The sequence below is a fragment of the Mytilus californianus genome, unplaced genomic scaffold, assembly GCF_021869535.1.
Source record: "Mytilus californianus isolate M0D057914Y unplaced genomic scaffold, xbMytCali1.0.p SCAF_7, whole genome shotgun sequence".
NCBI lineage: Eukaryota > Metazoa > Mollusca > Bivalvia > Mytilida > Mytilidae > Mytilus > Mytilus californianus.
Window position 1 is genome coordinate 107,289,597 of NW_026262723.1, and position 24,604 is coordinate 107,314,200.

A 24,604-nucleotide genomic window follows, 5' to 3' on the forward strand; every position below is an offset into this window, starting at 1 on the left:
TCTTGTTATTACATATGTATATAAACATAAGGTAATATGGTTAATGTTCTATAAAGATCATGTTTTAAAAGTTTTAACCATGAATAGCCGAGATTTTTTTATTTTGATTTTTCACATTTTATTAAAAAAAAAACATATTTTACACACGAAACACTATTTTCATATACTAATTACGATAAGACTTCTTATTATAAAGATATAAAAGTATGTCCTATTTTCTGTAAAGATCTCACGTCAAAGGTTTTAGCCATAACTAACTGAGTTATTCTTCATGTCCTCAATTATTTTAATGTATATTTTTAGTATGTAGTTAGTACAATTATGAATTGAAGCTAAATTGACTATGTATACGCGATTTGACCTGAATAATGTTTGTCAAAATGTGTGCAAACATTGTTAAAATTCCATTTTAGTAAATTACTGTGCTTTTGAGTGTGGACGGTGTCCTTTTCGTTTTAGTTCATTGATTTAAATGTAAATATATTTTAAATTTAGTAACACAACCCGTATAAATACCCAGCAGGTAAGTTGTAATGATAATCTCACTTCATTGTAAAATTGTAAAATGCTTAAATAAGAGTTTTTTTTCTAATTTCTCATGGATTTTATCAATTCTGATTGAAAGTAAAAGTATTCTTGCTTTACAAAGTAAAGCTGTCCAATGACCTACTGCCACAATAACACTAAGTCACACGTTTGATTGTAAGAAGTTACTATCCAGTAAGAATTCATTCCATGTAATTGTGATCATTTGATAAAACTAATCCCACTTATTGTGTCCTTTTTTGTTAACTGTATAAAATCTTTTAATGTGAAACTTCTACAATGCTTGTTTTTGTTTCATATTGCATGTCATAAGCATGTATCAGTTAATCATAAAAGGTCAAAAGTGTCTTAAGCTCTACTCTTCTCCTTAGAAATTAAATATACCCAATGTGTGTTAGCAGTATGCCTTGTTATTGTTGTACATACACATTTCTTTCACAATTTTAAATAAAAAATATGCATGAATAAACATGTATACATCGTCTTTTTATTGGTTATCTAGAAAAGAATATTTTAAAAATATATAAATAGAATATATAATAAAAAATCTACATAATGTCTGATAAATCAACAATGATTGATTGATTGTTGCTTGCTGAACGTCCAGTGGCTATTATTAATTCATGCTTATTAAGGATGAAAACCAACAATGCAAAATACGTGTAAATGAAGATCACATTTATTTTTTCTTGCTATTCAACAAAAAGGGGGGGGGGGGGGGGGGGAGGGGGGGGGGCGAAAGATACCAGAGGGAAGTCAAACTCATAAATAGATCCGTCTTTTGTTAAGCATATGTTGGAAAAAACATCAGTTCCTTAAATTTAAGTCTATGTGTAGTATAATTGAATTTGACATTTAATTTTTGGTTTGAAAATAATATGATGAGTGATTGATGGTTGCTTAACGTCGAATGGGAAATCTTTCATTTGTATTCAGGACGAGAACAAATTACATTGAATACAATATGTAGGTGTGTAATAGAGGCCGATCCGGGGATGAAGGTCGGGGAATTTGGTCAGCCACTAGAAAATGAGGGTTAATTGGACAGGGACATACATTTCAGACCTAGCGGCAACACAAGATGAATCAAAATTATGCTGTTCAATAAAATAATTAACAACAAACGGACATAATAGTTGAACGATTTGAAACATTAACCGGTATATGACTTTGGTCTTTCAATATTAGGCGGAAATACCAATAAGTAGAAAGGATACATAACAAATTGAGAAATATAAGTATACATGTTTTGTTTAATTAAAAAAGATCTGTATTAAATATTATCTTACAGAGGAACAGTCCATGATGATTTCAGTAAAGTTAACAGTTCTGCTATATGTATTATCACCAGCTTTCTCTAAAGATTTACAAGAAGTAACAATTAGTACACCACTCGGTGGACTTCTCGGTTTACGTCGGAAGTTATTGAATGAGACTGTTTATGAATTTAAGAACATACCGTTTGCAAAAGCACCGGTTGATAATTTACGGTTCGAGAAACCACAGCCGTATGGATCATGGGATAATACCTTAGATGCAAGACACTTTGGTCCGTCATGTTATCAAGACTTGGCCGGAATGGAATCCTATCTGCAAAATACAAATATCTCCGAAGATTGTCTTTTTCTCAATATATATATTCCACATCACGTTTCGACCGAAAGTAACAAATCTGTTATGGTCTGGATTCACGGCGGTGGTTATTATACTGGGCAAGCCCAGTTATATGACGCAGCATATATAGCTGTTGCAGGCGATGTTATAGTTGTTACTATTCAATACCGTTTACATATTTTTGGTTTCTTTGCAACCGGCAATAGTAAAGGAAATTATGGATTATTGGACCAGATTTTGGCAATACAGTGGGTTAAAGATAATATAAATTCGTATGGCGGAAACAGTGAATCTGTTACAATATTCGGAGAATCAGCTGGTGCATTTAGTGTGGGTTTATTATCTATAATGCCACAAAATCAAGGACTTTTTCAAAGGGCTATAATGCAGAGTGGAACCGCCCTCTCAGAACTCACCATGGGATCAATAACACGCTATGCTTCATCACAGGTAGCAAACAATGTAGGATGTTCTCAATCAGATCCTGGGAAAATAACTCAATGCATGAAATATGTAGATGCAAACGTTATATTAGCAGAGCAAGGAAAACGATTTTCTTCTAGTCTTATCCAAAGTACATTTGCCCCGGTAATTGATGGCGAATTGTTGCCAATTCAACCAAAACAATTGTTACTTAATTCATCCGCTTCTAGTTTTTTTAAGTCACTGGATGTCATCATTGGAATAAATTCAGGAGAGGGTTCGCTTTTGTTAGATTTTTTCCTATACGAAGGGGGTCAAAATCTTTTTCAATTCAACGCATCAGATTATATACCAAAACGGATTCTTTGTGAAGTTCTTGTTCCTGATCTTGCGAATGTAATGTACAATAATAACACCGACATAGCCATTTCTATATGTGATAAATACGGTGCAGCATTAACACGTGACCAACTTAGTAAAGATATTCTAAATTCATATTCAGACCTTACGTTTATGGTCCCAGCAGTCGAATCACTGCGCCTTCACACAGGTAACGGTAATGGAAAACAATTTCAGTATATCTTCTCACCACAGTCTACAATACCTTATCCAGAGTGGTTTGACGGTTCAGCGCACGCCACTGACCTAAATTATTTTTTTTTCCCGGGAACACTTTCCACAGACCAAGATGGAGAGCTATCTTTAAATTTATTGAGGTACTGGACTAATTTCGCCAAAACAGGGTGAGTATTGCACTGAGTAACAGGGTGATGATATTTGTTTTTCTTGGTCCAATAGTTTAATTTCTCGAAGTTATTCAGGATTCATACTAAATATAATTATTTGAGGTTGATTCATATTTTTTACCGCATTCTAATCATGTGCAATTTCTCAATCTACATACTGCGTTGAAAACATAAGCAATTTTCTTATGATAAATCGCAGTATTTTTTTCCTTTTTTTCCCTTGCCTTTATTTCACTAGAAACTAAATGTCTTACGCTGGAAACGAAAATATGGTTGAGAATTAATTGATAAGCTTTAAAGAGCAAAATCAGATATCGGTTTCTGGCTTTTCTCTACTCGGCAAAGTGAAGAAACATAGTAAATAATTTTTATCGCTCGAGAAGGCGCTTGATTTTCATATGTTAGAAATTTCTTCACAGTTACATTGAAGTAGAATGACATTGGAATGAAATAGCTAAAGATCTGGAAGTATTCAAACTGGTGATATCAAGATCACATATTTTCTATACATTTTCTATGCAGAACTAGGCTTTTAAAGTTCAGTAAACAGTTTTTTTCTCTTATAAGAACAGTATTAAATATTGACTATTTCATTTTTTTAATTAACACAATAAATTCAATAAACCAGAGTGTTTTAATGAAATTGGCTTGATTTCTTTCTTTTTTATGCTTTAAGATACAAATTATTTGGCTTTAAGCACCATTGAGGGGGAATGGGTGTAATGTATCTCAAAATTATAAATTGAGGATTGAAAACTCGTTAAATAACAATTATTGTTTCATATCTTTCATACCGGGGCCTTTTATAGCCGACTATACGGTTTGGGTTTTTTCTCATTGTTGAAGGCCGTTCGGTTGCATATAATTGCTATCAACCACTTAAAAACCTCAATTTAAGAACATGACATTACAGAACTGTTAAAAAGTTATAAAAAATAGTTGGTAAAATAATCATGATATTGACACACAGCAGTAGAGTACATAAATTGAACTGGACGAAATATAAAAGTCGATGTCGACTTAATTTAATTTTAATAAATATTAATGAAGAGTTTAATGTTTAAAGGTACTCAATTGATTTATTTATTTTATTAGTATCAAGGACAAATTTTAACTACCAGTTGAAAAAGTAGATCTAGGCCTATATGTTGAAATATTTATATTTTATTTCGTTATGATCTGACAACATTCGTGTAAATGCTGTTGGGCAACTTAACTTTAGGCTTTAATATTATAAGAAAAAATCATTTGGAACTTTTGATTAGAATTCGAATAAAATCTACATGATTGTACAAAGACACGGTATATTTGTACACAATGTATTTTTGTGAAATGCTTCTATGCAGCTATGTAGTTTTTTTCTGAAGTAAGATTCTTGCTGGTATGAACGATCATGTCCGGTGTTTTATGTACAATTTTATTCTTTGTATGCTTATATGGTATTATTCGTCATTGACATAGTTTTCCATTGTTTTGTTCATGAATTAAAAAGAAACTCTTTAGAAAAAAGTAAAATCACAAAAAATACTAAACTCCGAGGAAAATGCAAAACGGAAAGTCCCTAATCAAATGGCAAAATCAAAAGCTCAAACACATCAAACGAATGGATAACAACTGTCATATTCCTGACTTGGTAGAAAATGGTGGATTGAACCTGGTTTTCTAGCTAGCTAAACCTCTAACTAAGTCGCAAAAAGTTCAATAAAGACTTTAAAAAAGCCTTCTTAAATATGGCAATGCTATTTAGCTGACATTCATATGGGAGTAATTGCACTTACTAAAAAAAAAAATAATTGTCAAGATTTTTACTAAATACTTTTTTTGTTTTTAATTAAATATTGCCAAGTGACGTGTATTTACATTTCAAAAATCCTGAATGAAACAAAATAAATATTAGACGTTAACCCTGTAATTAAGAAATTTAAAAACAGCAATACCAGAGCTGTTTCATTGCTTTTTTTTGTCAAGTGCGTTCAGGGATTTTATGTCATGAATTAAAATTAAAACATCAGATGATATTTTTTTTACACACCAACTATTATTCTATGAAATGTGTAAGGTATTAGACTGGTATTTATTGGCTGTACTTTTCAATTAGTAAAATGTGGAAGAAGACTTTTTGTGACATGCAAATATGCTAAAATTGGTGAAAATACTCCGTAGCCTTTGAAGAAATGTGCATTGTAATTTGAAAATCTTCTGCATTTTATTTGTCTTTCTATTGTATATTGTATGTTGACAATGTTCAGTATTTTATGTTTGTATTTTATTGTCTTGATTCATATTATTCGAGTTCCACTGATAAGTCTTATGTAGACCTTCATTTACTTAATCATCAACACTTTTATATTTGAGTTTGATCAAAATAAAAACAGAAAAAGACACCAAATGCTGATTGAGCATATAATCTACTAAAATAAAGAGGTATAATTTGTTAGCCTGTATGATCTAAAAACGCAGAATCAAAGATTTCAACTTCATATATAACTAATATAGGACAATGGCGTTGATTAAACATTACTCCATTTCAAGCACTTTTGTTTTCCACATAATTAATATTGCCTATAATTAAGTAGTTTCGGTTCCACTGGTTCAAACAGAAAGATTTTGAAAGCAGAGAAAACTGTACACCTTATAATCAGCATGACTTTATAAGATGACAATACGAATACTTAAAATCCTGGATAAAATTAGGCTTCGGTGCTATAATATAATTCAGTCACGGACCCGCGGATGTATTCCAGCATTTATGATAAAACAAATTCATATTTTTTTCAGAGATGTCAATGGAGTAGACCTACCAAAGTGGGAAGAATATGACACAACAAATGAACATTACATCAATTTAAATATCAACATTACAACTGGTCAACATATGTTTGAGGACCGTGTAGACTTCTGGCTGAATGAAATCCCCAGAATATTAAACCCATCATCATCAACACGCAGGCCAATAATACAAACATCTCCGACTAATGGCAGTCATAAAGTATACAGACATGAACTGTTAATAAGTTGCTTTCTCTTGTTGTATGTTGTGTTGTGTTTCTTTAGATCGAATTAACTAGAGTGTTTTACATATATTAAAATAATATTGATATTCCGCTGCACTTTAGGAGGTAGTAATCTGTAAGAAAGTCAGCACCCTTGTTTTAACTAACATTAACTGTTTTTCGCTTTTTAAAGCTTAACTTAAATTTAAGCTTTTACGTAAATGATTTTCATTTTTCTTGTGGTCGGATGTTTTTAAGCCCTTACTTGCTTGGTATTCTTGGATGTCTTTGTGAAACTTAGAATCCAGTTTTTCATGAGCGGAGTATTTATCATATCAGTATAATAAAACACTGCTCTTTATGATTCATAGTGGTATTTTCTTATCTAAAACATTAAAATGGTAAAGTTTTATATATATAGAAATAACTCATATTTTATTGATACAACTAAATTACTATTTTTGTATCTGAATAGAAAATTCTCATTTGGGCAGTATTCGTTCTAAATCTGTTCATTGAGATAAACAATGCGTTGTCAAACAAAGATATTTTGTAAACAAAATATAGGAAATCCTTAAGTCTTTATTTGAATTTACATTTGTATTAGTTTTGTTTTAGCAATATAAAATTATGGCCCGTAGAAAAGGTGTTTATCCAAAATTGTCAACACGAGAAAGTTATTTCATTGAGGGCGCAGCCCGAAGTGAAAAGATTTTTAAGGGTTGACAATTTTAGATATCATCTAAGGGGTCATAATTGTTTTATTATACCGATCTGTATATATCAGTGGAAGGGCTCTTTGAATCATTGAAAAAAACACTTACTATATTCTTTATTAACAAACATAAGTTGATGTTTTAACATTATACATTTTTGTCCTAGAATTTCTTATATCATCATATGTACAACAAAGGTAGTATCTTTTTGTCAAATATTGGTGGCCCTGAAAAGGACCGTTTATAAGAGATGTCATCGGCACTAAATGCAAGTCCAAAGTCTTATTTCCTCGTTTCTCGATGGGCTTTCTGTAACGTGAACGCTGCCATTTTGTTTATTTACATCAGTGACGTCATTTTCATGGGAAACAACTCGTGTACAAATAAAGAAACTCAAAAGGTTATTCGCCGGTGAATAATAGGATAATAGGATTATTCACCGCTGGTGTAAATTCTAAGGGTTGTTCGTCCTTCCTTGCAATTAAATGAAAATTAACTGAATTATTACATGCCACATGATAACGTGCATCTTCACTAGCCAAAGATTACGATCCGATTACCTCCTCTCCACCCTTGGCGGATTGAGATAGAATTTCGGAGACACAAGGAAGTGATTTTTATTGGTTGCAGTCGTAACTGGCTGCATCCAATCATAAAGCACCTATAACATGATCACGTGTAAATATAGAAAATGAAGGTAAACAATTGCTACGTGCTGATTGTGCAACAAGTCTTTGCACCCCAAAACATACGACGATATTTAGTGACAATTTAAAAGTTTTTAATCAACTAATAACAAGTTCTTGTGCATGTGTCTTGCACAAATGTTGGAATGTCAACGAATATTTTCGTTTCCTGCTTCAACAAGTTTGTAGACTCTAGACGCTACCGTGTTTTCATCTCCACACTGAAGAGAGTTCAAATGCTCCCATTGGTCAAGAATAATGTATTCGAAATGGGCGTGACGTCAATCAACCGATAGATGGCGCAACAATTTTATCACAGATGTTGGCTTAATCTGCCAAGGGTGGAGAGGAGGTGATTGGATCGTAACCCCTGGCTTGCGAAGATGGATAACGTGTTACCCAATATAATTGTTTGTAATATATGCAAGGTATAATAATTACAAGTGAACACATTTCGTATTAATAACATTAAAATATCTGACGAAGGAAACAACCTTAATTTTTCTATAACAATGAATGGTTGTACAGAAATATTTCTAACATCACTGACAGGCGCTTAGGGCCCTACTATTTACAGTTTCAATTCTTTTTATTAGTAATCTTTAAATTTTAAATTATTTTAACTGGTCTTATGTGTTTTTGCTTTCATTAATATGTTAAAAAAATACGGTTTATTTTGACTATGATTCCTAAATTCTGAGTTTTATCGGTATAATATTTTTAAAAAATTCATGCTGGAGTTCCCAGAATTATTTTGTGAACAAAGAGATTAAGTTGGATGAAGTTGGATTATGATATTTGACTAATGAATCAAGGTAAAAACAGGTAAAACTTGAGGAACGAAACAGACCGAAAACGTTTTATTTTGACTATAATTCCTACATTTTGAATTTTATCGGTAAAATATTAAAACATTCATGCTGGAGTTCCCAGAATTATTTTGTGAACAAAGAGATTAAGTTGGATTAAGTTGGATTATAATATTTGACTAATGAATCAAGGTAAAAACAGGTAAAACTTGATGAATGAAACAGACCGAAAACGTTTTATATATGACTATAATTTTTAATGGTTTCATATCATATAGTTTTAGCATAACGTCTATTAAATTGAATACTTAGTAGTACGAAATTGTCATTAGAACACATTCCAATAGTCCATTATTGTTAAACATACAGAGATTTCACAAAGTTGTAGTCAATAGGCAAGAGATGAGAAGCAACATCAGAATACCGAATCAGAGTGATTCAATGTTTCAAGTCAGTTGTAGAGCTCTCGATATTTTTTTTGTCTTGGGAACAGGTTTTAATTTTCCTCAGCTCTGTATAACAGACGGTACATGCATGGGTGGCTTCTTCGATTTTAAAAACTTTATCATACTAATATAAAAAAGAAGATGTGGTATAATGGCAAATGAGACAACTCTCCACAAGAGACCAAATGACACAGAAATTAACAACTATAGGTCACCGTACGGTCTTCAACAATGAACAAAGCCCATACCGCATAGTCAGCTATAAAAGGCCCCGAAATGACAATGTAAAACAATTCAAACGAGAAAACTAACGGCCCAATTTATGTACAAAAAATGAACGAAAAACAAATATGTAACACATAAACAAACGACAACCACTCAATTACAGGCTCCTGACTTGGGACAGGCACATACAAAATAAAGCTGTTTTGGTGTGTGCCTTGACCACATTCTACAATTTGATGTGCCGCTGCGTGAGTGATTTCCAAATGATTTGGTGTATTAGGACCTTCTGCTGCATAATGTTTCCATAGGGTTTATTTGCCTTCCACCTAGTTATTAGTTATATAATAAGTAAAAGCAAAAGTTAGTATATTAGTTACTGCACCATCAATGTGTTCAAAAACCAAACATCTTCAACAGTGTTGGGTGGCAGAAGTGGAAGAACAGCAGCTCTCCGATCAAGTAGATCGATGTTGTCGTTTTCTGTGTATGCTGTCTGCAAACCACATGTGTATGCGTTCCCCATATCAAAGCTCAAATTTACTTGGCTTATAAATAATTACTGCACTTCTCATAATTAGAATACTTATGATTTTTAATGTATTTGTAAATGGTCTTTAAATATGAAATTTCCCTTTAAATGAATAAATTTGCGACAAAAGAGACGATTTGTCATTCCCTATTGTTAAATTTCCTTTTTTAGACGGCAATGTTCCTTTTGCTTCATCATATGGTGTTTGTATATCCCAACTCGTTCGGATGAGATTTTAACGAACGTAATCAATGCATCACTGGTAAATTATTAAGTCAGGGAATTCGTTACTATAAATTCCTTTAAATTTTTTTATAATTTGGCTGTACCTATACAAAACATATTTAAAATGGTATTCTAAATTTTACGGCAACATTGTAATAAAAGCGCGAAAATCACTATGTGATCCGTGTAAACTCATCGAATCTTTAAACAAACTTATTAGTAAAGGCTATCTTACCAATGTTGTAATTAGATCTTTGAATATAGTTTACATTGGCACAAATATCGATTTTGTCTTCAGCAAATTGAAACATATCTAAATGTGTATTCTTTTCAAGCGGGGTGTATAGAGACACATCATTTTTTTCTATAAAGAAGATAACTCCTAACTATCCTACTGCCTGTCGATACATTTTTTTTTGGCATTCCACAAGTCTTCTTTGACTGTCCATGATTGTAAAATACTAAATCCCTTGGATGTGTTTTAGTTGAGTTTAGTCTCTGATGCATGATTTTTTTTATTATACATTGTTTTTGGCTTTGAATTAGCTGCCAGTAAGTGCGAGTTCTCTCAAATCGTACTTTCCTAGTAATTTGACCAATTGATACTATTTGTAATACTTTTTTGTTATTTAATGATTACTCATTCAGGGATATATATCGTCTATATATCAGCTTTGATAAGTGTTTGGTATTACTATAAATTTTCACTTCTTATTACTATGAACAAAAAAATTATATAATTTTGATATTTCCCTTCGTCATTTAAACTGTATACCTTACCACACAATTGTTTTCATTTACCTGTGTAAATCTTTGTATATGGTGGCTTTTTTTTTCAAGGTTATTGTTGTTATTTGAAATTGTAAAACATTTCACAGCGGTATACTAAAGTTGCCTTTATTTATTCACCCCTTATTTCTATTGATTGTGTATAATCATTGTATCAAAGATCAAATGTATTTGTTCAGTGTATGTTCACTAGTGTTAATACATGTATCAACAACATTGTTTTTTAAATCTATGGATTCTCAGTTTGATTTGAGGATTTTGAGACAATTTTAAAAACTTTTTGGTCTATTTTATGTGTTTTCTATACAAATGTTCACATATTTTGAAAAAAGCCAATAACTATTATTTCAGAAAATCGAAGGGTTAATTGCATTATATTTTCGATTTTCAGTTAACGTGTAACAAGCCGATGTTGTATGCAAAATTTTAACAAAATATATGATATAGCCCTTATACTGTAACTTGACATTAATCCTAGGTTATAGCTAGCTAACCACCCATTTGTATGACAGACGAGGTCTTATATATACAAGTTATTTTAAACAAGTAGTTTTGTTCGAATTCAACTATCAATGAAAAAAATATTTATTAACCGGAATTTTCAGAGAGGTTTTTAAATGTTTTATCAAATTTGCGATAAATCTTGACATTAAGTTATAGACCCGTGTCACTGCCTCTTATATGAGTACGATAGTAAAATATGTTATCATAAAAGTTTCAAATATGATTTATAACTGTTTAGACCAACCATCATCTGATAGTATTTATTAACACAATTTTACTTGCTATTGATGTTAAATTATCAACCGGTATTTCTTTGCTGATATAAGCAAAACGTTTTATATAGTATAGATTAAGTTTACTTGCTTAATCTTAAGAAATATGATATAAAAAATGACCTCTTAAGTTGGCTAGGGAGTAACATTTTTATCGTTCCTGGAGAGTTTTGGTAAATGATGCGTTATCTAATGTTGGTTAATTGAAAGCAGATGTAATTCAGGAATCTGCTTTGGGGCCTCCATTTTTTTTCCTAATATTCATAACCGAGATCACAGATAATATTACTAAATTCTTTGCCTAATTGTATCTTATGTTACATCTTTAGGTCACAAAGGTCAAACGGAATTTATTTACAGAACATGATTAACTCTGACATGACCCATTTGAAGAAATGGTCGGATAGACGGATGACCAAATTTGACCAACATAAATCTGTCATTTTGGTCTTTTATGTTAGTGATATTGACTGTAATCTATCGCTTGAGTTTGAACAAACAATACTTCATCTAATAAATCTTCATTAACATTTGGAAATTAGGTGGAGTAGAGACTGTGATAAACGTAGTGATAAATTAATCAAGATGGTTTCAAACAAATGTATGTACTTTGGAAACATGAATTTAAACTATAGGAATTATTTAGGATACTATTTACCTTACCTTTTAGGCCCGTACCAGAATATGTATCAATGGGACAACATTGTTTACACGAATTCTGGTATATTCCATAAGATTCAACTTGACGCAGCGCAAATAATCACAGGGTTTAAACATTCGCCTGACATTATGACGAGTTTCTTTTTAAAAGCTGGGACGATGCCACTGTTGGCAGATGTTTTGTCCACGAGGTTTACCTAGCACAGTAGTCAGCACTTCTTTGTTGGGGTGGGAAAATTAAAAACAGAGAAGTAAAAAACATTAATTATTTAAAATCATAATAAATCAGGCACATGACTATGAAAGGGAACTTGTGACACCTATAGGCTTAAATCCTAGTTCATATAGTATATTACACATCCATCCAGTAGGTTAATCATGGATCATCATTCTTTTTTTTTTAGCTTGAGCTAGTAATATTATAGAACTCTTTATATATTAACTTTTTAAAATGCAACAAAAATACTACGTAGATATCGATATGTGAACGTTCTTTACACCAAGTTACAAGAAATTCATGTAATGCACGAGTGTGTGCATCTGTGACAAACTATTTTTGTCTTTTTTTGCAAAACTTAATTTTATGAAATTAAAGTCTTTAATATTTTTAGTTACTTTTCAAAACCGTTCACAAGTATTTTTATGTGATTAAGAATCCAACTGTTTATATAACAAAGAAGATGGATGATGAGTGTTTTAAAGATTTTGATGTTGAATATTTTGTTATTATCAATGCACTCAGTACTGATAGAACAGCCAAATAAATCTTTAATTTACCAGACATTTTTGATGTAACACTGAATCTCACTGCTCACTGTGGCTGCTAATCAGATGTGTCCTAATTTGTCAGGAAAATTGCAATTGTTATTTTATAGTTCGTTTCTGTGTGTGTTGCATTGTCGTTTGGTTTTTTGTTGCACTTTAGTGTTTCTGTTGTTTCGTTGTTTTCCTCTTATATTTGATGTGTTTCCCTCAGTTTTAGTTTGTAAGCCGGATTTGTTTTCTCTCAATCGATTTATGACTTTCGAACAGCGATATACTACTGTTGCCTTTATTTATATTTTAGTTTGGGTGAACATTATTTATTCATAATCTGTAATTAGCTATGAACTAGCTGCTAGTACTTACGTTTTTTTGTGTAAGTTCTTTGTATGCTCCTTGTCTATCTCTCGAGTCGAGTTCATTCCAACTGAGTTTTACAATAGAAAAACAAAGGATATGGGGTATCCATTCATGACACAAAATCATTTCATGCATAGCAAAACATACTCAAAAAGCAAAGGACCAGCTCTATTATTGCTGTTCTGAACACCTCAAAGTCACAGTGAGGCCTTCAACACGGAGCAAAATGACTCATAACTCACTTATAGTTTAAGACTTCCCTAGCACCGGCTTGAGCGGAATTCTTCACAAAATATTTAGATGTACTTTGTTAGATAAATCGGGCCCGTTAAAAAAGTAAAATAGCAACAAAAAAAAACAGAACTCCAAGGAAAATTCAAATTGAAAGTTCTTTTTCAAATGGCAAAATCAAAAGCTCAAACACGTCAAAAGAAAGTAGAAAAAGGGTGGATTAAACCTGGTTTGATAGATAGTTAAACTTCTCTCGAAAGTCGCATGTGTAAGCAAAACAAACAGACATTCTATGTAAAATTGTCAAAAAATGGGGTACAGAAGTCAACTTTGTGTTATAATCTTAATCACTACAAAAACAAATAACTATTTCAACAAAGAAAAACAAAATGGCTGTAGGCACACTATATACAAAGTACATAACACTGTAGGCACACTATATACAAAGTACATAACAAAAATGAAAGACAGGAATACAAAAAAGATCATAGCATAATAACACAATGGCGGGATGTATAAATACTGAGTCACGCCAAAAGCATATTGCCAAAAGTGGACTAAACAGTTAAGTTTAAAAATATATAAAGACAAATAAAAAGATCACTATATCACGTGATTAAGATGATAAACAACGTCAGCACCTAGAATATATACATCAAGTCCATCATGTACTAATTGTAAAATTGATACGAAATACTTATCAACAAAGTCTTGGTATCTTCCGATAAACTTTTTCGAAAAGGACGATACGTTCAACACTTTTTTTACCAAAGAATTACTATTTTTATATACTTATTACGATAGGAATTCATAATATATGAAGTATGTCATATTTTCTATAAAGATCTTAGATTTTAGCCATTATTAACTGAGTAATCTTCATGGCCGCAATTACTTTAATTAATGTATACTTTTAGTAAATGTATGTACATGTAGTTAGTACAATTATGATTTAAGAGCTAAATTGACTATGTATACACGATTTGGCCTTAATAATGTTTGTCAAAATGTGTGCAAACATTGTTAAAATTCAATTTTAGTAAATAACTGTGCTTTTGAGTGTGGACGGTGTCCTTTTCGTTTTAGTTCATTGATTTAAATGTAAATATATTTTAAATTTAGTAACACAACCCGTATAAATACCCATCAGGTAAGTTGTTATAATAATCTCAATTCATTGCAAAATGCTTAAATAAATATTTTCTAATTTCTCATAGATTTTATCAATTCTGATTAAAAGTAAAAGTATTCTTGCTTTACAAATTCTTTAACTTTACAAAGTACAGCTTTTCAGTGACCTACTGCTGCAAAAATAGTAAGTCACACATTTGACTGTAAGAAGTTCCTATCAAGAAAGAATTCAATCCATGTAATTGTTATTATTTGATAAAACAAATCGCATTAATTGTGTCTTTTTTTTTCGGTATATTATCTTTTAATGACATGTATGTGATGTTTCGACAATGTTTTTGTTTCACATTGCCGTTAAGCATGAATCAGTTAATCATAAAATGTCAAAAGTGTCTTAAGCTCTACTCTTCTCCTTAGGAATCAAACATGCCAAATGTGTGTTAGCAGTACATAGTGTGCCCTGTTATTGTTGTACATACACATCAATTTCTTTCACAATTTTTAATACAAATAAAAGGATGCTTGACTTAACATACATATATCATGGTTTAGATACAGAATATTTTACGAATCTAAAAATAGAATATCCTACAAAGTCTACATTATGTCTGATAAATAAACAATGGTTAATAGATTGATGGTTGCGAAACGTCCAATTTCAAATCTTTTATTTATATTCAGGACGAGAACAAATTAATAATAAATACAACATGTAGGTACTGCAATAGAGGCCGTCCTGAGGATGAAGGTCGGGGAAATTTGGTCTGCCACTGGATAATGAGGTTTAATTGCATATGGACATACATTTCGGACCGAGCGACAACCCAAGTGAATCAAAATTATGCTGTTCAATAAAATAATAAACAATAAAGTTGAACGATTTGAAACAGTAACCGGTATGTGACTTTGATCTATCAATAAAAGGCGAAATACCAATACGTAGAAAGTATACATAACACATTGAGAAATATAAGTATATATGTTTTGTTAAATTGAAAAAGATCTTTATTATATATTATCTTACAGACGACTAGTCCATGATGATTGCAGTAAAGTTAACAGTTCTACTATATGTATTATTACCAGCTTTCTCTCAAGATTTACAAGAAGTAACAATTAGTACACCACTTGGTGGACTTCTTGGTTTACGTCGGAAGTTATTGAGTGAGAATGTTTATGAATTCAAGAACATACCGTTTGCTAAAGCACCTGTCGATAATTTACGGTTCGAGAAACCACAGCCGTATGGATCATGGGATAATACCTTAGACGCTAGAAACTTTGGTCCGTCATGTTATCAAGACATGAGCGGAACGGAATCCTATCTAAAAAATACAAATATCTCCGAAGATTGTCTTTATCTCAATATATATATTCCACATCATGTTTCGACCGAAAGTAGCAAAGCTGTAATGGTCTGGATCCACGGCGGTGGTTATTCTAATGGACAAACCCAGTTATATGACGCAGCATATCTATCTGTTGCAGGCGATGTTATAGTTGTTACTATTCAATACCGTTTAAATATTTTTGGTTTCTTTGCAACCGGCAATAGTAAAGGAAATTATGGATTATGGGACCAGATTTTGGCAATACAGTGGGTAAAAGATAATATAAATTCGTATGGCGGTAACAGTCAATCTGTTACAATATTCGGAGAATCAGCTGGTGCATTTAGTGTGGGTTTATTATCAATTATGCCACAAAATCAAGGACTATTTCAAAGGGCTATAATGCAGAGTGGAACCGCCCTCTCAGAAGTCAGCATGGGAACAATTACACGGTTTGCTTCATCACAGGTAGCAAATAATGTGGGATGTTCTCAATCAGATCCTGGGAAATTAACTCAATGCATTAAATACGTAGATGCAAACGTTTTGTTAGCAGAGGGAGGAAAAGAATTTTCATCTAGTTTTATCCAAATTCCATTTGCCCCAGTAATTGATGGCGAATTGTTGCCAGTTCAACCAAAACAATTGTTACTTAATTCATCAGCTTCTGGATTTTTTAAGTCACTGGATGTCATCATTGGAACAAATACAGGAGAGGGTTCGCTTATGTTAGACTTTTTTCTAAACGGAGGTCAAAATCTGTTTCAATTTAACGCATCAGATCATATACCAAAACGGATTCTTTGTGAAGTTCTTGTTCCTGATATTGCGAATGTAGTGTACAATAATAACACGGACATAGCTATTTCTATATGTGATAACTACGGTTCAGCATCAACACGTGACCAACTGAGTAAAGATATTCTAAATGTATATTCAGACCTAGCATTTATGGTCCCAGCAGTTGAATCATTGCGCCTTCACACAGGTAACGGTAAAGGAAAACAATTTCAGTATATTTTCTCTAAACAGTCATCTTTTTTTACTGCAATACCTTATCCAGAGTGGTTTGACGGTTCAGCTCACGCCACAGAACTAATTTATCTATTTTTCCCGGGAACACTTTCCACAGACCAAGATGGAGAGCTATCTTTGAAATTGTTGAGGTACTGGACTAATTTCGCCAAAACAGGGTGAGTATTGCACTGAGGAACAGGGTGTTGATATTTTTTTTCTTCAGTCAAATAGTCAAATTTCTCGAATTTATTCAGGATTCATAATTCGTAAATATCCCACACATTTATAAGTTGAGTATAGAAACTCGTTGAACAACCATTATAGTTTCATATCTTTCATGTCGGGGCCTTTTGTAGTCGACTATACGATATGGATTTTCTCATTGTTGCAGGCCGTTCGGTTGCCTATAATTGCTATCACCCACTTTAAAACCTTAAATGAACAAAACGACATTTCAGAACAAATGTTTGGTAATATTATTTTCAAAATGATATTGACACAACAGTAGAGTACATAAATTGAACTGAACGAAATTTAAGAGTCGATGTTGGTACTTAATTTAACCTAAATAAATATTAATGAAGTGTTTAAATGTAAAAAGGTAGCTCAAGTGTATTATTTATTTTATTATCATGACGGACAAATTTAAACTACAAGTTCAAAAATTAGATCTATATTTTGAAATATTTATATTTTTTTCGTGTTGATCTGAAAACATTCGTGTGGCCAGTTTTCTTAAGGCTTTGATATTATAAGAACAAATCATTTTGAACTTCGCTTATTGTTGAAGGCCGTACGATGACCTATAGTTGTTAGTTTTCGTGTCATTTGGTCTCTTGTAGAGAGTTGTTTCATTTGCAATCTTACCACATCTTCTTTTTTATACTGCTTAAATCAGGCAATGCCAATAAGCTGGCATTCAAAAGGGAGTAATTGTTCATTTTTTTCAAATTGTATTTTGAAGAAGGCAAAAAAAAAAAAACCGAATTGTCACGGTTTTTACTAATAAATAAACTCATCATATCCACGATTAAATTTTGTATTTGCACCAGACGCGCGTTTAGTCTACAAAAGACTCGTCAGTGACGCTCGAATCCAAAAAAAGTTTAAAAGGCCAAATAAAGTACAAAGTGGAAGATCATTGAGGACCAAAAATTCCTAAAAGTTTTGCCAAATACAGCTAAGGTAATCTATTCCTGAGGTAGAAAATCCTTAGTATTTCAAAAATTCAAAAGTTTTGTAAACAGTTAATTTATAAATATGACCATATCAATGATAATTCATGTCAGCACAGAAGTGCTGACTACTGAGCTGGTAATACCCTCGGGGAATTAAAACTCCACCAGCAGTGGCATCGACCCAGCGGTTGTAAATAAACTCATCATAGATACCAGGATTAAATTTTGTATTTACGCCAGACGCGCCTTTCGTCTACAAAAGACTCATCAGGTCAAACACATTTTTTTTATAAATATTGCCAAATGACGTGTATTTACATTTCAACAATCCTGAATGTGTTCAAATGAGGAAAATATATATTTCACTTTTATTCCCTGTAATTTAGAAATTCAAAAATATTCTTTGCTATTGTTTTTTTCAAGTGCGGTCAGGGGTTTTATGTCATTATTTAAAACTAAAACACCCGATGATTTCTTTTTTTTCCACACCAAATGTTATTTTGTCAAATGACAAGGTTCACTCTTAGTTAAATATGGCCTTAAATTTCAAAATGGTCATACTTTGGGACTTAATGGATCTATTTCAAACGCCTTACTTCTTTGTTAAAATAAATCTCTTCATTAGAGTACATTTTCGGCTTCAAAATTAGTATATTTTGAATATATTGTCAAAATACAATGGTTTTGTGATTTTTGTAGACCTAAAATGTTCGAGAAAACTTTCGCCGCCACCTAGGATCCAAATGTCCTGTTACCAAGAGCTCCATTGATGAAATTGACTCCCTAGACACAAATACTGTCTGGATCTTGGTTGGCGGCCAAATTAAATTATGTAAAAAACTGTTCAGAATTTATCGTGATATCATAACTATTTCTATGTGCAATTTGTAGTATTATGGTCTGTTAAAAAAACCGTTGAAATCCTAGGGACAATTTAAACCCTTCGTGAACTCACTCCTTTGGAAGGTTACTAGTATTTATTGGCTGTGCCTTTCAATTATATTAAATGGGGAAGAAGACTTTCAGTGATATGCAAAAAATTGTGGAAATACTACGTAGCCTTTGAAGAAATGTGCATTGTAATTTTTGCAAATCGTGTGCATTTAATTTGTCTTTCAATTGTATATTGTATGTTGACAATGTTTAGTATTTTATGTATGTTTAAATTCTCCCTCGCCCTGCTCGTCCGAATTTAAAGTATTTCTACTCTAAATTCAATAGGCTTTTAACAAAACAAACGCAGAAAATAGGATCGCAGTAACATATTATTTTCTCTTGCGATACAATATTTTATTAAACTTTATAGTACAGGTTTCTTTGATTCAAACAAGATATATAAATACATGAGACAATATCTGAAAATGTCTAATTTTTGACAATAGGAAAAACCAAAAAAAAAAAATGTCTTCAGAACCGGTATTTTAATAGCACAAATCAAAGAACACACATTGAGGATTCAGGAACTGTTGTCTGTAATTCAAACAATTGTTAAATGAAGTAACAATGGCAATGTAAAAAATGGTACCAAAAATTCCAATTCTTTCCTGTTACTAAAGTGAATCAATTTAAAAAAAGTTTCTAATGGGAATAAGGAATAAGTGAAAGATACAATTTGTGGTTTACTAGTATATCCTGCAAAATTTTATCAAATGCCAATTATTTATTCTAGCATTTACAATACAAAAGGTTGAGAAATATACTAAAATATAGTCCGATATGTCGGTAACATGAAAGAATCTTGAGTAACAGGACAGAATTGGTAACAGGAAGGAATTTTTTTTTCAAAACAATTGCTTTATTTCATAGTTTAAGAAAAATACATCATTGCAACTTTACAAATTGGTCACAATTGGAAGATAACAGCAAACAATGTCATTTATCTTTTGAAACTTTATTTGCAAGATGGAAAATCTGCCTAGGTAATGAAAAATTCAAAAATAAATTCCTTTCTGTTACCATCTACTATACTAGAATTGCACAATGTCCTCTGCTGTTATCAAAAGTCAAAACCGGTCTTTTCATTCAAAATACTGTATATTATGTTGAGATTTATTTATTATGGTGGTAATGACTTATATGAAATGAAATGGTTAGCAAATAGTAGATTAACTTTGTGATTCATCATTAAAATTGTCTTTAACATCCTTCCTGTTACTGATTATGGCTATGCTGTTATTTTTTACCAGGTAACATGACAGAACGTAACAGAAAGGAATTACACTGTACTTTTTGTCCTTTTATTCCAATTGGGTAGAAGTTTACTTCCATCTACATATCAATTTAATAAGATACTATAAAAACACATTAACTGTTATAGTGCTGACAATCAAATATTCTCAGAAGGTATACAAAAAGGCTGTAACAGGAGAGAACAACACAATTATTTTTCTCTAAATTCTGATCTTTGGGGAGCTCGGATTTTTCAAACTGGCTGCCATTCAAACTATACATATGGAGTAATACATTCAGGAAATGATGCTCTTCTCATTGCATTATAAGTAATCAAATCTTGGTCTTTCAAACGTTTCCACAGGTGAAAAAACCTAGTGGTAACAGGAGGGAAATTACCCCTTTTAGTGGAGTGACAAATCGGAAAAATTCAATGAACATATATTGAAAAGTTATTCCAGGGGTTGCATCATATTAAAATCAAGACAGTTATGTTTTATTTCTAATAAGTTCTTTTCCTCAGATGTCAAACATGATGAATTGTGATTTCGGACTGGAGGCGTTTCTTCAACCAAAGCCACAAGACAGTTTTTACCTTTTCACGACATATGCAACCTTTTTTTTAAGTTATTGGACCCCTGATGTCTGGCACACCAATAGCAGCTCGCGCTCTTACAGGATGCGACACGTCTTCTCTAATCGAAATTGGCAAAAGAAGACGATTACGAGGGTTCGGAAAAAGACATGCATGTATCAAAATTTGTCAATCTAGCTGGTTCCTATATTGACACAACTGTTGCAGTGAAAATTAATTCACAAAGGATCAAAATGACCTCAGAAGCAATGGTCAATCAGTATATGGTGATCTGAATAAACTAATGAGTATTGTCGGCGCAATACAATGACATCCACTTTTTTCTAGTATTCCGTTACCTTTTCAAATTGATGTGCATATTGATGTCTAGTAATAGTGTGTTATAATTATACCTAGACAGCTTCTTTTGAAGTGAGTTATAAAGGGCCCCAAAAAATTACTAGTGTATAATCCATTCAAACGGAGAAACCATTGCAACGGTCTAATCTATATAAAAAACGAGAAACGACACACATTTATGAACCACATCAACAAACGACAACTATGTCTGTCGTTGTTTTATAAAAAGACATCTTCTCAATGTGCTATTGCTCTAGTACTGATTTATCTATTAACATAAAAACAAACTTCATATACTAAAGTGTCATGAACATGAAGACTAATTTTATAGTTCTAACATCCTTTTAAGTTAAATCAGCCAAGAATGTCATCTTTTTTTTCATTTCATCATGGACCGGGTGTTAACTTTACAGTTCTTATTTCTCCTCTGTTCTTTATGGCATTTTAACAAAACTTTTCCAAAAATATCTTTATATGTGGCCATATATTATTGCATAGCTTAATCTTAATTATGAATATTTTTTGTCGATAATTTCCGTAGATAAAGATATTCTTTCCATTTTCGTATATATTGCAAGCGAGGGTATGTATCACTAATCTCTGGCAATCAGACATAAGTATGACTAGATGCATTCGTGGAGCATTCCTACAGAATGCTTCCATAGAAAAAAATTCTCAGTTAACATGATAGACTACCGAGAAATTGCCAAAATGTCTGAAATTTGCGATTTTTTAAAATCCCCCCTTTTTACCTGTGACCGCAGTTTGCAAAAATCTGCACCCCTTTGGCACTCTACGATATGTCTTAATCAAAGGGTATTATATTTATCTACAAAATAAGACCAAAATTAGCCGTGAGGTATTTCGGTCCATTAGATTTTCAAATTTACGTTATTTGTCACCGTACTATTTGGACACAATATAAAAGACCCTTAAAAATGCAAAATTTTATTACATGCTTTAGTTATAATAAAAACAGACTAGCAAGGGACAAGTTTCTTATATGTGAAAATCGGAAGCCGGGTTATTTTTTTGGGATATTCTTTGAATGATTAAGTTGTCAGAAAACAATACGGGTCAACATGATTTTTTGGGGGGTCGGACATTCAAATTGTAATATTCTATTGGAAGAAATTTAAGAAAGAGTGTTTAATTGGCAATAGTTGGTGCATTATATACTTATAGATTATCGTTGATAATCTCAACGAGATTGATTTTCTCGCTTGAGCCGGTACGGCGAATGTGAGAAAAGCAATCGAGTTGAGATGACCTATGATAATCTGTTTATCGCTATTTTACCTATGATGACGTTGTCAATTTCATGTTAATTCCAATAACAACGGCACGTGCGCCCTTAGTTTCTTACGATAATTTTCATATCTCTCGACTCCGCTGAGAAAGAAAATTATCAGACAGTAAGATCAAGGGGAAATTTCGTAAAATAGCGATAATCTAGTTAATACTGAAACTTAAAATTTTCTAAAAAGATGGTTGAATAAAAAAATGATTGCTGGTGAAAGATGGAACAAGGAAATTATACTTTTTCAGATATTGTCTCACATATAATAAACAAAGCAGCCATTGTATATATATACTAATGTGACTAACTTCGTGACGATTCGACGTAACTGCGAGCACCTTCGATACTAATACATTTAAATGCCAAACTTTATATAGTACCATAAAACCCCACCCGTAGAAATTGCAAAAACTTTTCTCGTGCCTTGTGCACGTAACATCAAACTTTATAAATAGTACGTAGTGTTGCAGAACTAGTTTCAGAACTAGTTACACTTGTTCCATCTATATATAATTAATACAAATAGCAAACGGGAAAAATCCAATTTCAAACGAAATGAAATATATATATAATGGTCTTGATTCATTTTATTCGTGTTCCACTGATAAGTCTTATGTAGCCGATACACCTTCATTTACTTAATCATCAGTACTTTTATATTTGAGTTTGATCAAAATAAAGAAAACAAAAAGACACTAAATGCTGATTGAACATTTAATCGAACAAACTAAAGAGGTTCAATTTGATAACCGGAAGACCTAACAACGCAGAATTAATGAATTCAGCTTTATATATAATTAATATAGGACAATGGCATTGATTAAACATTACTATATTTCAAGTCCGTTTGTTTTCAACATAACTTATATTGCCTATAATTAACAAGTTTCGTTTCCACGGGTTCAAACAGAAAGAATTTGAAAGCAGAGAAAACTGTACACCTTATAATCAGCATGACTTTATGAGATGATAACACGGATACGAATACTTAAAATCCTGGATAAGCATTAGGCGTCGGTACTATAATTCAGTCATGGACCCGGGGATGTGTTCTTATGATAAAACAAATTCATATTTTTTTTCCAGAGATGTCAATGGAGAAGAACTGCCAAAATGGGAAGAATATGACGCAACAAATGAACATTACATCAATTTAAATATCAACGTTACAACTGGTCAACATATGTTTGAGGACCGTGTAGACTTCTGGTTGAATGACATCCCCAGAGTATTAAACCCATCATCATCAACACGCAGGCCAATGATACAAACATCGCCGACTAATGGCAGTCATAAAGTATACAGACATGAACTGTTAATAAGTTGCTTTCTCTTGTTGTATGTTGTGTTGTGTTTCTATAGATCGAATTAACTAGAGTGTTTTACATATATTAAAATAATATTGATATTCCGCTGCACCTTAGAAGGCAGTAATCTGTAAAGAAGTCTACATCCTTGTTTGAACTAACTTAATTGTTTTTCGTTTTTTAAAGCCTAACTTAAATTTAAGCTTTTACTTAAATAATTTTCAATTATTTTGTGGTCGGATGTTTTTAAGCCCTTAGTTGTTTTGTAGTCTTTGATTCCTTTTTTTAGACTAAAAATCCCGTTTCTCGTGAGAGGAGTATTTATCATTAACAGTATAATAAAACACTGCTCTTTATGAATCATAGTGGTATTTTCTTATCTAAAACATTCAAATGTTAAAGTTTTATATATATAAAAATAACTCATTAAGTTTATACAACTTAATTATTATTCTCGTATCTCAATAAAAATATCTCATTTGGGCAGTATTTGTTCTTATTCTGTTCATTGAGATAATTTCGAACCAATAAAAAAAAGGCGGCAGTAGTATACCGGTGTTCCAAAGTAATAAATCGATTGAGAGAAAACAAATCCGGGTTACAAAACTAGAACCGATGGGTACACATCAGCTATAAGAGGAGAATAAGGGAACAACAGGAACACTGAAGTGCAACAAAACCAACGCCAACATACATAGACA

At 32.0% G+C, this 24,604-nt stretch overlaps 2 protein-coding genes across 2 annotated transcripts; both read left to right on the plus strand.

The window, feature by feature from the left end:
• Positions 1-510: 510 nt before the first annotated feature.
• On the plus strand, positions 511-12,793 carry LOC127709830 (carboxylesterase 5A-like). The gene is made up of 3 exons (XM_052215491.1): positions 511-523; positions 1,838-3,326; positions 6,108-12,793. The coding sequence occupies exons 2-3, from the start codon at positions 1,849-1,851 to the stop codon at positions 6,391-6,393; spliced, it is 1,764 nt and encodes a 587-aa protein (XP_052071451.1). The 5' UTR covers positions 511-523; positions 1,838-1,848; the 3' UTR covers positions 6,394-12,793.
• Positions 12,794-14,591: 1,798 nt separating this feature from the next.
• LOC127709829 (acetylcholinesterase-like) lies at positions 14,592-24,389 on the plus strand. Its single transcript, XM_052215490.1, has 3 exons — positions 14,592-14,686; positions 15,694-17,191; positions 23,683-24,389. The coding sequence occupies exons 2-3, from the start codon at positions 15,705-15,707 to the stop codon at positions 23,966-23,968; spliced, it is 1,773 nt and encodes a 590-aa protein (XP_052071450.1). The 5' UTR covers positions 14,592-14,686; positions 15,694-15,704; the 3' UTR covers positions 23,969-24,389.
• Positions 24,390-24,604: the final 215 nt, after the last annotated feature.

What these genes read in the sequence shown, in the direction of transcription:
- LOC127709829 (XM_052215490.1), top strand. Translation starts at nt 15,705, where the DNA reads ATGATGATTGCAGTAAAGTTAACAGTTCTACTATATGTATTATTACCA. An exon ending in ACTAATTTCGCCAAAACAGG is followed by an intron (nt 17,192 to 23,682) that starts GTGAGTATTGCA and finishes TTTTTTTTCCAG; the next exon opens with AGATGTCAATGGAGAAGAAC.
- LOC127709830 (XM_052215491.1), top strand. Translation starts at nt 1,849, where the DNA reads ATGATGATTTCAGTAAAGTTAACAGTTCTGCTATATGTATTATCACCA. An exon ending in ACTAATTTCGCCAAAACAGG is followed by an intron (nt 3,327 to 6,107) that starts GTGAGTATTGCA and finishes TATTTTTTTCAG; the next exon opens with AGATGTCAATGGAGTAGACC.